The sequence below is a fragment of the Lissotriton helveticus genome, chromosome 10 (genome assembly GCF_964261635.1).
Source record: "Lissotriton helveticus chromosome 10, aLisHel1.1, whole genome shotgun sequence".
Taxonomy (NCBI): domain Eukaryota; kingdom Metazoa; phylum Chordata; class Amphibia; order Caudata; family Salamandridae; genus Lissotriton; species Lissotriton helveticus.
Window position 1 is genome coordinate 1,191,235,126 of NC_136071.1, and position 17,358 is coordinate 1,191,252,483.

The 17,358-nt window shown below is 42.3% G+C and overlaps 1 protein-coding gene across 2 annotated transcripts in view; it reads right to left on the reverse strand.

The window, feature by feature from the left end:
* CHN2 (chimerin 2) overlaps positions 1-17,358 on the reverse strand; it is a 601,556-nt gene that overhangs the window by 328,675 nt on the left and 255,523 nt on the right. For both annotated transcript variants that reach the window (XM_078664041.1, XM_078664042.1), the window contains exon 2: positions 14,243-14,281. In XM_078664041.1, the coding sequence (XP_078520167.1) occupies positions 14,243-14,281 (39 nt within the window). The remainder of the gene's footprint in view (positions 1-14,242; positions 14,282-17,358) is intronic.

Here is a 17,358-nt window from a genome sequence, read left to right on the forward strand (position 1 = left end):
AAAAAAAGATATATATCTGTAACAGCGCTCCGCTTCGCGTAACGGAGGTTTGCGAAGCTGATTGGTCATTCTGTCACTGGGCTATAGTTGGGCTACATCTGGCTGATATTTGGGCTACATTTGTTTTTTTGTGTGTCTGGCGGCCATCTTTGGGCTACATTGGGCTTCATTGGGCTACATTCGGCTAATTAGCAAATAGCTCATCGCAAACTAGGAATGGTAAAGAATCGCTATTTATTCCTTAAAGTTCGCTATTTAGGAAATGCAAATAACTTTGATGATACATATGGCGGTTCATCTCTAACAAGATAAGAAGCATAGGGATACATTTATGATGACTGGCGCATCACCAGGGATGTGTTAGTCATTTTGTGCCGCTGTTCCGTCACCTATGGTGTGCTGCATTTACAATGCGGCGCATCATGGGGCAAAAACAGCACAGATGCGTGATGTATCTGTGCCGTAAAGGTGGCGCATTGCTGGAGTTGTATCGCAAGTGTGATGAAGCTCCAGCAAGGGTCGGGGGTGCCCCTGTCGCAGGGTTTCTGTTCTCACACAGAACTGTGGACAGAGGATTGGAACCTCGGCGAATTAGGGTGTCCCAAAACTCACGTTAGTAATCAAAAACTCCTTAGCAAGCTAGGTACAGTGTCACATTGGATATAACAAACTCTCAATGTTTAGACAATCCAGAATATGAACTTATAGTACCTCAGGATACGTGGAACTCATGAACAGTCGGTCGTTATAGATTTCTTAGAAACCAGAACATGGAGTTAAGAAGAACAGATGTGTATTTGAAATGTTTATTTACTAATGCCGTCTTCTCAGGCGTAGTACCTTAGATAATAAAAGTACACATATTATCAGTAGCAAAATTACCAGCATAGTTACTAGTACATAAAAAGTGAATGGTGATAGTATGTTAACATGCTGTAAATGAATAAGAGTTAGCAACACTTATAAGCAGCCGCGGGCCGTGGAGGGAGTTACGGTGAGGCAGGGAGGCGGGGAGGGGGAGAAGCAGGGTGGAGAATACAAGTACACATATTATCAGTAGCAAAATTACCAGCATAGTTACTAGTACATAAAAAGCGAATGGTGACAGTATGTTAACATGCTGTAAATGAATAAGAGTTAGCAACACTTATAAGCAGCCGCGGGCCGTGGAGGGAGTTACGGTGGGGCAGGGAGGCGGGGAGGGGGAGGGGCAAGGTAGAGAGGGCTCCACCCTGCTTCTCCCCCTCCCCGCCTCCCTGCCCCATCGTAACTCCCTCCACGGCCCGCGGCTGCTTATATCTCACCCTCCCTAATACACATATTATATTATTTGCTAAGAAGGTCTCTTTGTGTTGGTTTAGGGCGTGCCCATACTTTAGTGTCTTAGATTTGAAGGAATCACATCAGCATACACCAGCTCTCTCTTCATGTGAACCGCATCAACTGTTGTGTATGTGTGTTCGGCAAAGCAATATAAAACCCGCCTCATGCCCAGAATTGGCAGAAGTTGCACTTATGTTATGAGTATGAAGTCGTGGAGATCAGACCTCATAACAATTCTGTATCGTGTTGTTCTTGAAACTTTAGCACTCGCTGTACAGATATAGTTTAACAAGTAAAGCAGATAGTAGACCAATAACATATTATTCTCATGTAAACCACGATGAACTACTAGGTGGAAAGCTAAAGCAACAACTAAGTGTCGTGTGCAGAAGTTGCAAAAAAGGAAAAATGGCGTTTAAACCGGTAATGAGCCCATGCTAACTTAACACGGTGTAAAGATATCCAGGACCTAGATGACACCTCCTCATGATCCGGAAACGAACTGAATAAGATAATAGAAGTGCCATCTCATGAGAGCAGATTGCAAGTTTATATGTGGACGGTCCGCAAGGTAAAGCATTAAAAACTAGGAAAATTTAATGCTAAAGAAAAATAAAACAGCCAAGTACTTTATCGAGTCTTAAGCCAATAGGCAAGGTAAATAATAAAAACTTGACAAATAAGTCAATGAATTGTCAATGAAATGCTAGTACTCAGCATATCAAACATGAAAAAGGTCTATGACATAACTGTGTATGCAAAATAAGCTGCAACAGCCTCCAATAGGAAGTCACCGTCTTCATCCGAAAACAGTTCAGCCATCCAATTTAAAAGCGGAAAAGAACATACGTGCTCTCCCAGCACCGGATCCTCTATCACCATCAGAGGACAGCTCGGTGGGTTTTCAAGAAAGCTCTGTTCCAAGAAAGACTGTGCTGCCGCCAGTAAATTCCAGGGACCAAGTAGTCCATGCATCAATGCCACAGCCATAATCCTTTCGCCAGGACAAACCAACTCGTGAGTAATGATAGGAGTCATCAGCTGATTAAAGTCGACGTCAGGAGAAACCGGTCCGCAGAGACACAAATCAATGGCCCAATCGAAATCACAGGTCAGGCAGTGAAATACAGGCTGGACACAGGTGAAGTAGGAGAACCGAAAAGATAATCCATATGCCGTGCTTAATATCGCCAACGGCATTGTGCCATAATATTCTAGCATGCGATTGCGGAACAGTGTCAGCAGCTCCAGGGTCGGAGGTTGCATAGGAGGGACATCCATATTTAAAAATGTAAAAAAGCACAAGAGCGTCCGCTGGTAATGCAAGTAAAAATGCCAATCTACGAACCAGAGTGCAGAAAATACAATGAAAGGAAGCAGGGATGACTCCAAAGATTTTCTCAAATGAAGTCACGAGACCACTGGTAACAACTTTAAAAAAGTGTGCCAGGGACTTTGTGGAGGATGCGTTAAAGATAGTCGGAAACATGTTGCTGAAATTGAAAGGCAAATCTTAATTGAAAAGGGTGTGCACCTCTGTATGGGTGTTCGCTATGTGAAGTACGAAAGTTTCACGGGCCGAACTCAAGGCCACCTCTCTCTGAGACAAAAGAGCTCTTATTCTTGCCATGCCGTTGAAACGTGTCCCAAGGTTGGTATTTGTGGCCAGATTGAAAACTCCCTATGTTCATGTGTGGGAGGAAATAGAACATTTCTGCAGCAAATAACCCGTTCACTTACTGTTACGATAAAAGGAATACTTTTAATTAACTCAGAACAATCTTCATTATTGAGCATCAAATAACTACCATTTTCCAACAACTTGAACGTGGGGATGATAGCAGGAACTGGCGTGCCTTGCAACACGCAAGCCATATTTGGTCGGTGTTTGTTGCATGAACCGTGTAACTGTATGTGCCTACACATTAGTGAATGATCTGGCGTCTCAGTGCATTCCTCTCCATTCAGATAAACTTCTTGATCATCTTTGAAACATCTGTATGTGTATGGAAGCGACCAGACCTCCTGAAGAAAAGCACTACCTAAAGGTTCATAACGACCTATTGGTATATATTTCATACAATTTGAAAACTTATATAAAGCAAAAGGCAGCGTTATTAAACCGTGGATAAGGCATGTTGCCAAAAAACCCGCAATCCTCTGCTGATGATGTCACTGAGCATGTCATGAATGATGTAATATGTGACATCATCAGCAGTGGATTACGGGTAATGGTATCTCTAGTTTACTCCCTTATAGCTGTGTTTCTTTTAACATAAGTGTCTGTTTCCTTCCCTTATACTTACTGTTTTTGGTTCGCTTCCGGTTCGCGTACCAGCGAGCGAACTAGGAAGCGAACTAAGAGAAATAGAGGTTGGCACAGTTCCAAATATTGTACCAATTTTTTAATAACGGGGAGGTAGTTCTGAAAAGAACTTTTTTTTTTTTTTCTGAACATTTTTTTACTGTTTTTGAATTTTTCGGAACAGTTTTATATTTTTTTGGGTTTTTCTTGGAGGGGGCAATGAAAACGATTCATTGTAAAGGGCTCAACAGGAGCAACAAAACAAAAAAAAGAAGTATTTATTATTTTGGGCGTTTCGGACAAACTTGCATATGATAGTCAATAGCTCTGTTGATCAGAGTGATGCTTTTTTCTCCGTAGGAAATGAATCCATCGCAAAATGCGCAGATGTGTTTTACATCACCAAATCTCATTTGTATATTTGGCACCATCTCCCTGCCCTCTGGTCCCGTTACTTCCGGTACAACAGATCTTCTGGCCATAATAGGGAGATTATCTAGGTCGTTCCGAAACTGTGCAGCACTGTAGTTGTTAGGATGCCACCTAGTCATATGGCGATGCATTGTGTAGTTTCCGAAACTGTATTTTTTGTCGGTCCCTCTGGACAGTCTATCTTGACATATAAGGCAAGTTACGTATCTTGCATTTACTTTTTTCTGACCGTTGGGAATTAAAAAAAATTACCAAATGAAGTTTTCTTTCCGGTGAGACGTCCTGGGCTGCTCAGGCAAAAACTGCCTCTCTTCGTGCTCGTCCTCCTGTTCCTCTTCTTCTTCTTCTTGTTGAATTACAACTTGAGCAGGTGGTCCACTCTTCCTTGGATGTGGTGGAGGTGGTGGGGAAGCACCAGCTGAAGCTACTAAAGAAGCCATTGCTCAGTGATCACAAAGGGTCTTTCTCTCACAATGATGAAAGTCAGAGTGAGGAAAGAAGGAGGGATTTTCATCATTTGGGAAAAACAAGAGTTCTCAACCAATCAAAAGTGTTCATTTTAGATTATATGACCTAGTCTTACATCATTAGGAAACCAAAAGTGAAATGAACCAATGAAAAGTGTTATTACCAAGTCACATGACTTGCTGTGTTTACGTTAAGCGCTTTGCAGGGCCTCCCGGTTTGCTTCCAGAAACCTGCGCTTTGCGACTCGCTTCGCGTACCAGTTCGCTAACGTAGCACGTCATATGACGTATCACGCGACAACGTGAAACGTCATGCGGACGGGAGGCGTCACGATGTTGTTTTCTAACGCGGCACTTGCGGTAAAGAAACGTTTACCGGCTCGCGGTCTATTTCGCGGCATCAAGGTCAGCTAACGGGAAGCTTCCCGATTCGCGAAGCGGGAACGAAGAAAAAAAAAATTTACAAAAAAAATTATTCATAAACATATAAAATATATTTTTGGATTTAAAGAAGAATACATTTTACAGCTACAGATATTAGCTGTTAAAAAACCAATGAAATTCACAGAAAAAAACCATAGGTTATAGACCATATATAGTTAGGAATTAGCATTTACAAAACCTTGAAAATTCACTGAAAAAACCATAGGTTATAGACCATATATAGTTAGGAATTAGCATTTAGAAAACCTTATTTTACTCACACAAAACCATTGAAATTCCATATATAGTTAGTTGCACTAACTATATATCGCGCACCCGCAATCCACTGCTGATGATGTCACATATTACATCATTCATGACATGGTCAGTGACATCACTGATGACATCACTGATGACATCTCAAATGACATCACTGATGACATCACTGATGACATCTCATTTGACATCATTCTTGTGCTAATACGATAAACCTCTTCAGACTCTAATATAACCTTAGATACACTCAGTGTATACAGACACTCACACACTGTCACTCATCCATGGAGTTACTCACACACCTAGTCAGTCATGCAAAGAATCAATCACACCTCCATTTCCTCAACTATACAGTTATACACACCTTACTTATTCAAACATATACTAACACATATTTACTCTCTTATACAATCCCTGATACAAGTTCACAATGATCCATACAGCCACTCACACATTCAGTGGCTCTCATGCACAGTTATTTATATATGCCAACTCTCACATGTACTGTGTTTTACATATGTACTTACTATGACATGTAGCATTGAGATATCCATTCACTCATCAATACACTCATGCACACAGTCAACCGCCCATGTAGCTGTTTCCACATGCACTCTTGAACTCATACACCTAGTGAATCAACTGCTCACACATCTATGCACAGAGTCACACACCTCCCAGCCACCCCCACACAAACTCAATCTCCCATACAAATACTTGGGCAACCAATCAATAACATATATAGCCTCTCGTATAGCTAATGATCCACACATACAGCAGTTTACAGAACAACAGACATACTGAAGCACACATTCAGACAGTTTAGTCACTAACCCATGCATTTAGTACGACACATTTATTCACTCACTCATACAGTCAGTCACGCACCTACTAAATCCTTCATCCAGACACTTATACATCCACTCATTCTTCAATATATCAAACATATTTAAACTTTACAGAAACACACAGTCACTGGATGATGTCATCAGTGATGTCATCAGTGATGTCATTCGAGATGTCATCAGTGATGTCATCAGTGATGTCATTTGAGATGTCATCAGTGATGTCATCAGTGATGTCACTGACCATGTCATGAATGATGTAATATGTGACATCATCAGCAGTGGATTGCGGGTGCGCGATATATAGTTAGTGCAACTAACTATATATGGAATTTCAATGGTTTTGTGTGAGTAAAATAAGGTTTTCTAAATGCTAATTCCTAACTATATATGGTCTATAACCTATGGTTTTTTCAGTGAATTTTCAAGGTTTTGTAAATGCTAATTCCTAACTATATATGGTCTATAACCTATGGTTTTTTCTGTGAATATATATATATATATATACATAATTTAAAAAATATAAATACAATAGACATTGTTTTTAAATCATTCTATTAAAAATAATAACAATAACTTTAATGAAAATAGTCAACGTATATTTAACCAATCATTTATATAACTTAATTAAAATATTGAAACAAATACAAGTAGTTTAAAAAAAATTGTGACCTAAATACATAAATACTAAAAATACAATTTTAAAGAACTACATTTATAATATTAGCAGTAACTTAATAATTACAAATAACAAACATATTAGCAAAAACATACATCCCACTTAATTAAAAAAATAAAATAAAAAATACATGTTTTATGAATAATAGAAATACTAAAGAAAAGAAAGGGAAAAAAAATAAACAACACTGTCAAAAGTTTTGCAGTACAAAGAAGACGAACTCCAATTGAAGTAAAAGTGGGAAAACGGTTGTATTTTCAAGAGGTGAGATTTACTATTCCCACGGCAATGTAAGCAAAAGCAGGAAAAGTGTTGGACTTTGGAGGGCTAGAGTAACTATTCTCACTACGTTGCGAGCAACCATAGGGAGATAGTTGGACTTTGGAAGGGTTAGATTTATTATTCCCACTCCAATCCAAGTAACAGTAGGGAAAGTATTAGACTTTAAGGGGTCTGATTTACTATTACTAGTCCCGCGTAAGCAAAAACAGGGCAAGAATTAGGTGTTGGAGGGGTTAGATTTACTTTTAAGACTCTAATCTAAGCAATAGTAGGGGATGTGAAGGGAATGAAGGAGTTAGATGTACTATTCCTACGCCAATCTAAGAAACATTAGGGAAACTGTTGGACTTTGAAGAGGTTAGATTTATTTGAAGGGGGTGGATTTACTATTCCCCTCCAATATAAGCAAAAGCAGGGAAAGTGCAAATGTGACATTTACTGTTCCATTTCCTAATCATTATAACATTTAAATATCCAACAACATAAAATTATTAAGACGTAGTAAAATAAAAATTATACTGAGAAAGCTTTGCTCTCCAGGCTTTTGAACCTCACTCCTACATACAAGCACCCCAACAGGTATGTGTCCCATGTCCCATCGAGAGTGACCACTCTCCAACTGCTCTTTACTCCTTACAGGATGGAAATAGCGCCTAGAGAAAGGGTACACGATACACGATCATGAGTGTGTGAGGGTTTGATGCCAATACACAGATAAACGTCCAACCCCATACACAGAGAGGCTCAGGGCTGCCCTTTTAAGCCTGACTACAGGCAACTCTAGCTGTCTGGGAGACCACATAACACTTATTCTTCGAAAAAGTAAACCACAGTTAAGAGAGTGGTCTTTGGGGGCGACGCTTCATGATTTGCATTTCCCAGAGGGTTTGTACATCAAGGGTGTGGAATTTTGTGGATGGTTACGTTGCCCTGTTTGTTTTACCATTAGAATTTGGTGATTGGGCACAACAATTTTTTTAAGACGAACACCAATGGGTGCTCTTTGGTATATGGACTTTACGGATAGAATGACATTTTTATTGCTAATTAATGGCTTTTTTGTTTGGGAGGCACTCACTATTTGAATACCTTAGCCTGCCATAATGAAACAGAGCAATTCACTAATTATCTTGTAACACTTCTTTCTTTTACTTTGCTGTCATGATAACATGTTGTTGGATTTACAGGTTTTGTTCGCAAGGTAAAGACGTATACGTACAAAAACTTTCTTAACGATACAACGTAAGTACTAGCCCGTTGGTAAAAGTATCTACTGTGGTATATTTCTTTTACATGCCTTTTGAGTTTACCACTTGCAACTTTATCACCTGAGTCCGTTGTTTTAACACTCTCCTTTAAGTGAACGCATTAACTCTGATAATGCAGCCTGTTAGCAAAGTACGCAGACTCGCATCTACCCGACCCTTGCATCCCAAGATATTGCTTCATTATCAGGCTTTCTTTCTATGACAGCTGGGAGTGACATACAGACAGTCACATAACTATAACCAACAACATCAAGTCGGTTGGCTTTACCAATGCTTGCATGACTTTTCTGCCTTATCCTGCCCGCTTGTCCCCCCAGTGCCTCAGCATCTGTAGACGTTGTTCTACCACCAAAGCTACAGGCTCCAAAGGGCTCAGAAAGTCCCAAATATACCTATAGCCTTGCTGGATGGAGGTGGCAGCTGACTGACACGTGGGGCCCTATTCACAGAACTGACTTAAGACCAAATCCTAAACTTACTACCATTTTGGTATTCGCAGAAGGCACTTACTCATTTCGGTATTCACAGAAGTTAGGAGTCCTAACTTTACTACTCTTAAACTGAGAAAAATCCTAACTTTAAGACTTTCGGTATTCACAGAAGGCATTTAGGAGTCCTAAAGTTAGGAGTCCTAACTTCTGTGAATACCAAAATGAGTAAGTGCCTGATGTGAATACTAAAATGGTAGTAAGTTTAGGATTTTGTCTTAAGTTAGTTCTGTGAATTGGGCACACAGGGTCTAAAGCCGTACCCGAGGAGAGAGAAACACCAACCCCCTTGTGGAAGATCTGTTCAGTTTCCCCAAAGCCATGGCAGGACTACCCTATGATGCAATGCAAGGGGAGTAGAATCATAACCTTATGCCGCCCTCCCCCCCCCAGTATTCAACCTAGCTATTGCACAGGAGGGGGGCTTGGACCACCTTCCTTCAACCCCTGCGGCATTACTACTCCTAGTGTTTGCATTGCAACCTCCTATGGGGGCCCACGGAAGGGGGCGCCCATAGGAGGTTGGCCACCTTAGTACCACATGAAGGCACACGACATGCGTTCTAGTGTTTTGAACCCTCTCCAGGTCCGGCGCACCCTGTGTCATTTCCAGCGCACGAGTGGGCGGGGAGCCAGGTATATTTACCTCTCCCGCTCACCTGGCGCTCTCTTTTGTGCAAGCGTTCATGCCTTTTCCCTCCCTACCGCTTACCTGGTGTGGCTACTGGAGGTTGGTTGGAGTAGGTAGGTTGTTAACTTGTTCATTTGTGTTGCAGGCGGAGTTACAGGGCAATCCAGAGGCTGTATGGTGCATAGGGGTACCCTCTTCAGGAGCACAACAAGGGTTCAAATGCCAAATAGGCCCAGGAAGTCCTTGTGGCAGGACCCTGGAGAAACAACGGCACCCCGTTAGTCCTGCGGGTGGTTGTAAACCTGAGCCACTGGGGACTTGCCTGGATTCACTCTGCCCCCTTAAGTGGTGTGAGTAAATGGGTGGACTGGCAGTCCACATGTGGTAAGGGGTAATCCCCAAATAGTGAGCACTGATTGGTTAGGGCCACTGTGCAATTTGGCTCTTAAGGTGGGCAGGGCAACTTAGGGGTGTCTCCACTGCCTGCCCTTGGATTTGCCCATAAGTTGACCCCATGTTGGCATATACTCTTATCCAAATAAACCTGCAGTAATGTTTCTCCACAAACAAGGCGTCTGGTGTGTTTTCTTTTATTGGGAGATTGCTGTGTTTGCGGGTGGGGTGTGTTGCCGATATTGGCACTATGACATCTACATGACCATTGAAGGTTCCCCACGTTTCATTTGGTCCATGAGCAGAGAGAGGCCCAGACTGGCACTACATGGCACCAGGTGTTTCTCTGTCAGGCTGAGGGGTGGGGGTGGGGGGGAGGGGATGATCTCACTGTGGTCGGGGGCTGGTTTTGTCGCGGGCGGCCACATTTCCTGCCTGCAGTTCATCAGTTCTTTCAAAATAAACAACACAAAACAAATGTGTGGCGGTCGGACCAGGTTTGCTTAAAAACCTTTGTTTGTGACATGTGGTTTGTTCCTGTCTCCTGCAGGAAGCCACAAGCAGCTCTGACCTTCAGGGCTCTAGGGGGAGGGGAGGGCGGTGTCTGCCGTCGCGTGGCCAGCAGGGCCGGACTGACTACTGAGCTTTCCTACACAATGCCCCACAAATGTTTAAAAAAGTACACTTCAAAGCTATTTGTTTTGCATTGTTCATTTAGAAGCGCCGGCAGCTCCCCAGCAACAAAATCAGCCCCTCTGCAGTGAACCTGGACCCCACCCTTCCACCCCAGCAAAAAACGCCCGGTAGCCAGTCCGGCCCTGGTGGCCAAAGAGTGCAGTATATACAAGATAAACACTCATAAAACATTCAAAGCTGCCTATTTCTTTCTTATGTGAACGCAGCAGCACATTTCCGTTTAGTATATTAAACTATCCCATTGCATTAATGGCGCTTGTTAGAAGTGACAGATTCTAGCCGTGCATTAAGAAAGAGTCCAACTCCCCCCCACACCGCCCTGAGGATGATGCTATTAATGAAACACGAGGGCAGTACGCTGTCTCTTACCCCTACACGTGCCCTAGGGTCTTACTACAGATGGAGTAACATTATAGCGTTTTGCTTTAGATCTCTCATGTGATGAAGAAGGGATAGAAGGCACTGGGAAAAGTAATTGCCTATTCTTACACTATGTGGCCAAATAGACGCCGGGATACAATCAAGGTTCCTTGGTTTCCAATTGTGGTGGTTACTACATGGTTATCTCTTTCTTTCTCTCATCTTGGGCCAATGCTTAATGCGCTGCGCTTAATTCTTGGAGTCGTAAACCCGCACACCATGTTACATGCATCAGGGCCATGTATGTGTGGCAAGGATTGGTGATAGTAGTGTTTGCGGAGGGTGATGTTTTAAGCAGAAGGAAAAGTAGAAATCAGAGCTCCCTGCTCATGGTCTTCTCATTAAGACCATTTGCTCCACTTAGATAAAAGTCTGCATTGATTGTCATTCATTCTTGAATTCATTCACTCCCTCCCTCCCCACCATTCAACTATTCATTCTTTGAGTAATGCAGCACTGTCTCCAGTCGCCATTCAGCCATTCAATGATCGGGTGAGGTTCAATAATAAAAAAGTTGTAAAAAGCACCACATTTTTAAATGTTATTTCAACATTTTCTTGGGGGAGAACCCCTCAACCCCAAGCCCCCCTGCATTGGTCAGGCTCGCTTGCACGCTACATTTATGATAGGAGCTGGTCTGACAGCATCTGCCAGGACTGCCTTTGGTTCCCATCCAGGCGTTGAACAGAGCTTTAGGCTCTGAAGAGTGAGGTGCACCTGGACTGTACCACCACCAGGAGTAGAGGGAGCCTTCTATCTCCTCACTCGGCTGTGAAGAGGCTGACAATTGGGGGAGCTTTATTAATCCTCAGGAACTCAGACATTTTTTCAGGATCGTGATGGGTGATTTCAGAGCTGTGATTTCAGGGATGAGATGGGTGATTTCAGGGCTGTGGTGGGGGATTACAGGGCTGTGGTGGGTGATTTCTGGGTGATGATTGGGTGATTTCAGGGCTGTGATGGGTTATTTCATGATTGGGATGGGTGATTTCAGGGCTGTGATGGGTGATTTCAGGGCTGTGGTGGGGGATTACAGGGCAGTGGTGGGTGACTTCTGGGTGGTGATTGGGTGATTTCAGGGCTGTGATGGGTGATTTCAGGGCTTTGATGGTTGATTTCAGGGCTCAGATGGGTGATTTCAGGATTGTGATGGGGGATTTCAGAGCTGTGATGGGTGATTTCAGGGCTTTGATGGTTGATTTCAGGGCTCAGATGGTTGATTTCAGGGCTGTGATGGTTGATTTCAGGGCTCAGATGGTTGATTTCAGGGCTTTGATGGTTGATTTCAGGGCTCAGATGATTGATTTCAGGGCTGTGATGGTTGATTTCAGGGCTTTGATGGGTGATTTCAGGCTGTCATGGGTGATTTCAGGGCTGTGGTGGGGGATTACAGCGCAGTGATGGGTGATTTCTGGGTGGTGATTGGGTGATTTCAGGGCTGTGATGGGTGATTTCAGGGCTTTGATGGTTGATTTCAGGGCTCAGATGGGTGATTTCAGGAATGTGATGGGGATTTCAGGGCTGTGATGGGTGATTTCAGGGCTTTGATGGTTGATTTCAGGACTCAGATGGTTGATTTCAGGGCTGTGATGGTTGATTCCAGGGCTCAGATGGATGATTTCAGGGCTTTGATGGTTGATTTCAGGGCTCCGATGGTTGATTTCAGGGCTGTGATGGTTGATTTCAGGGCTGTGATGGGTGATTTCAGGGCTTTGATAGTTGATTTCAGGGCTCAGATGGTTGATTTCAGGGCTGTGATGGTTGATTTCAGGGCTCAGATGGTTGATTTCAGGGCTTTGATGGTTGATTTCAGGGCTCAGATGGTTGATTTCAGGGCTTTGATGGTTGATTTCAGGGCTCAGACGGTTGATTTCAGGGCTTTGATGGTTGATTTCAGGGCTCAGATGGTTGATTTCTGGACTGTGATGGGTGATTTCAGGACTGTGATGGGTGGTTTCAGGGCTGGGATGGGTGATTTCATGGTTGAGATGTACCATCAGCCCAAATATCTGCCCAACGAGAGCGGCTGAGCCAACCACCTCTGCAGATCTGCCCTGTCCTGCCCGGACGCACCCTTCACCCATTTGACATGTCTACTGACGCCTCCCACTTTACACCCCACTAATAATGTTCTGCCTTCCTCCCTGCAGCTCAGAGATTCCAGGCTGAAAAGGCAGCCATAAAGAAAGAAAATCCTTCCTCTGCTTTGCTGGAGAGTAGGACTCTGGCGGTGAACTTGTTGTGGACCTCGGAAGGAAGGTACACCGTTTCAGCGGGGGATACAACATGCTTGAGGCAGGACCCCTGTCGCAGACACCCGGCTACATGTTCACCTCCAATCCCCGTCCGACACCAGAAGAACACCCACGGGTACTTATGTACACCCTACGCGGCTACTGCATCTGCCTCAGCGCTTCCAAGCACCAGAGTCACTCTGAGCTCTGCCTGGGACCCGACCTTCCTTGATCTCTGACCCGCGTCCTACAGCATTGAAGGGCGGAGCCCGCACGCCCTGTAGACCAGCCATCTGGAACTGCGGCTCTGCCCAGCAGCTCAGAAGCCACCAGCAGCACCTCTTTTGTCAGCAGTTCAAGTCTCCATTAAAATGTTTAAGGGGGACATTTTTGGCCGTGCGCTATCTGGTTTCAGAACATCCCGGAGGAGCTACCTGCATGCCTATCCTTGGAAGATGGAAGGCTTACTTTTTATAAGCATTCTTTATAAATGATCACTAACTGGAATCACACTGAAACCCTCTGGTGGTAGCAAAGGTGGACCTCAAGTCAACTGAGACCTGAGCTATGAGGCCTCCTGCTTTGGAATGAGAGTACATTGTGGCCTGTTCCCCTTGCAGATATTGTGGCCCCCAGGCTGTCCTCTTTAAAGCAGCAGAATTCTGTTTGGGGTCCAATCTCAGCCCACACATGTGGTTACTGGGCCACACTGAACCCAGGTACCAGACTAGCACCGCCGTCTGGAATAAACCTTGACTGCTCACCGACACTGCCCAGGAGAGTCTTCACCACACAGGCATTCCTGGTCAACCAATAGTAGTGCTTGTGGCACACACACACGGTTATAAAGGGAAGTACCCCACTCGGACTCCGCCCACTGACCTCTGGGTGACCTGGACCTGAATAAAGTTCTCATCCCTCCTGCAACACACTTGATCTCACATTTGTTACAACTGAACCCAAAAAAAAACTTTTTCCCTTCTTTGTGTCAGAGTTTTTGTGGTTGATAAGTTTCAAATTTTTCCAAAAATGCTTCCTAATCCATTGGCTGATATAATTGGCAGATGTGTAAATACTCACAATATGACTTCCAGACCGGAGGCTGGTACTCCTCAGCATCTGTAAGAGAAGAGAGACAGCAAAGCATGAGATGTGGAATGTAAAAGGAATGCCACAGGCTCACCGGGCACTACTCACAGAGTGGCCTTCCGAAACAATGAACTGTCTGTACAGAAAAAATAAACATGTAAAAAGGTGATCCTTCACAAAAAAGACATTGTTAATAATTAATATTTTTTACTGCTAGGAAATTTATCAATCGAAAAAAACTCCTGTTATTTCTTTTTATCTGTTTTTATTATTGTAGCAAATAGGAAGCAGTGGCATTACAATACACAGCTGGGGCTACATAATATAAAATTCACATAGTTAATATATTGAATTCTACAACATATACGGACGGTATAAAGGTTATCAGAAAAAAAGTAATCAACAGTACATACAGTGTATGCCAAAATGTCTACCGGAATACAGAAAATAAATACATAAACACATACAATGGATTCTAAAGCTAAAGTTTTGTGCTAACTCTGTTGGCTAATCACACACATAGCATTTCAAATTCACCATAGCACATAATATTTCCCTATATTGTTTCTGCTTTGAACAAACTATTTTGAAGTGTTGCTATTTTACAAAGACCTTGCATAGCAATTAAACGTCTACAATTTCTAAATTCCTCTGTTAGCTAGAAGAACGAAGAATAAATTCACTGAGACTGAAAAAACGTTTTCCAAAGTTTCTGTCAAAGAGAATCAAAGTACATCTGGGTATGTCTTTCAGCCTAAAGTCCACACATCAATTATTTATCTGAAAACCTCAGGCCTATGTGATTTTTTTCCGTGGTACGCCCAGAAAAGATGCTCAAAGATATCCTTATACCGCCACGTGCCCAGTAGAGGCCATTATCTTAGAGGCACCAGCACTACATTTTTGCCAGTACACAATGTTTACTGAAGATTACTTTCTGATACATTCATTTTAAACCCACATAAAGAGTATAAGAAGTAGACACGTTTAAAATGGCCTCCCATGGTGCACCAGAGAAGGATTGAGCTCAGCAAACATGGATACTGTGTTTTTAAGGTAATGTTCGATTTTAGTGGGTTTTTCTATCATTTACAGAAATGATACTCTTGACGGCATGAGTAACAGTACCCCATAGGATGATATGTAAGATATACTGGTTCTACTTTCATGTCGTCGGGTAAAATGAACATGGAATAATATAGGCTGATAATGGAACAAAACCTGAACTATTTCAATTTTGGTATCCAGTTAAATATCCAGGACTTTCAATAAAACTTTTCATTAATAGTAATCTCAGTCTTCCAATTTCTCTATGTAGGAATATCAAGTGTAATAAATTTGGTAAGACAGGAGATTCTATGGACAAGATGCCGTAATACAAGCGTGAAAACTTTTGACTTTAGTTGCGATGGAATCTTCCACTTTTATTCCATACTCCGGGTTTGGAATTTCATGCAGGATAATAAAATATCTTAATTTAGACCCATCCATATGACAAGATTATTACCATCATTGTTACTCGATAATGATACTTTATTACGTTTAATATCCTTGCAGCGTTTAGTGAAATTGAGAAACCAAACCCCATATAATATACACAACTCATACTAGTATAGTATATTCCAGCAAAAGATTGAATTCTGCCTTGTTTCCCAATGGAATGACCAAAAGATATAATATGTTTCCAGGCCTCGGAAAATCATGAGATTGTTACCAGCCTGCAGGTCCAGTGACTTGAATAATCAACTCAACCCAACTGTAATATGGTTGATCCATACAACGGTCTCAAATTGTTTGATCCGAGACAAATATTTTATTTTACAGTCACATTTTTCTTCATTAATACACATTAAAACCCGTTCAAATATGTGAGTTTTGCATATCTGTTCTACAAAAAAAATATTTAGTTTTACTTAATAAACGAGGGTCCTCATTACGATGTCGGGTGGAAAGCCTCCAAGCAGTGCTCGGAGGCCAAGTGGAGAGCTTCCAATCAGTGGTTAAAGGCTTTTCACCCAACATTGTAGGTTTACAGTCTGACTGCCGTATTAGGATGACGGTGATTGGAGTTAAACCTGCACGGAGATTCCAAAGTGGTTCCAAGAGAGCCTGTCGGTGCGTTGGAAAGATAGGATAATCCCTTAATGACTGCAGTTCTGCCGTCGGGATTATGATGTTGGTTTGCGACAGCCATTCAAGTCGGCCTTTCCACACTGTGCAGGGATGTTCACAAACATCCTTTTTTCAATGGAAGCTTTTGCTGTTAGCCTTTTCCGCCCGCTGCACAAGCTTCCTTTAGAAAATGGATGTTTGTGACCACCCTATGGGTGATCATATCGTAATCATGCGGTTCCAAACCGCAACCATCCGCCCAACATCGTAATCAGGCCCTAAACGTTTGTTCCATGTATAACAAGAATCTAGCTCACATATACGGTATACGTAACCAGACTTGCCTTTTAGTTCCCTTATAGCATTGTCATAAGGCTTTAAACAAGAATGTTTCTGAGTTCTTGTTTAAAAAAATCTAATTTTTAATAAACAAGCATGACTGGCCATAAACTTTACCACTGTCATGCAGTTTTGCTGATAAAACTATATAGAGTACAAATGATAGTGTGTGGAAGTTGGCTTTCAGCAAATATTTCACATTTGCACATAGCCAAGTAAAGTGCTCTTGTTAGTTTTGATTCTACTAACATCATTGTTTCAATCACATTTCAGAATTACCAAAAAATTTACTTTCCTAACATATTTTTTTCATGATTTTATAGTTCATTTACAAGCTAGTTAAATAATGTGAATTAGACAACAACTGATAAACTATAGCCTTTCATTTTACACTCCTGTGTCAGACAGTTCACTTTACAAAATCCTCTAACTTTTCACTCAGAGAAAGAAAAGTAAACACCAATCTCCAGGGTAAAATGAGCAGCAATTTGCAAGAAGGCCTGAGCTGACATTTGACCTCGATCTTTGAATGCACAGCAAATGTGAAAAGATAAAAACAAGATTTAAAGACATCTTCATTGCTTATTCATTTTGTGAATGAGCAGAACACCTGCTCTTTGCCCTCAGCAGGAGCTCTCTCACCGGAAAGGACCAGT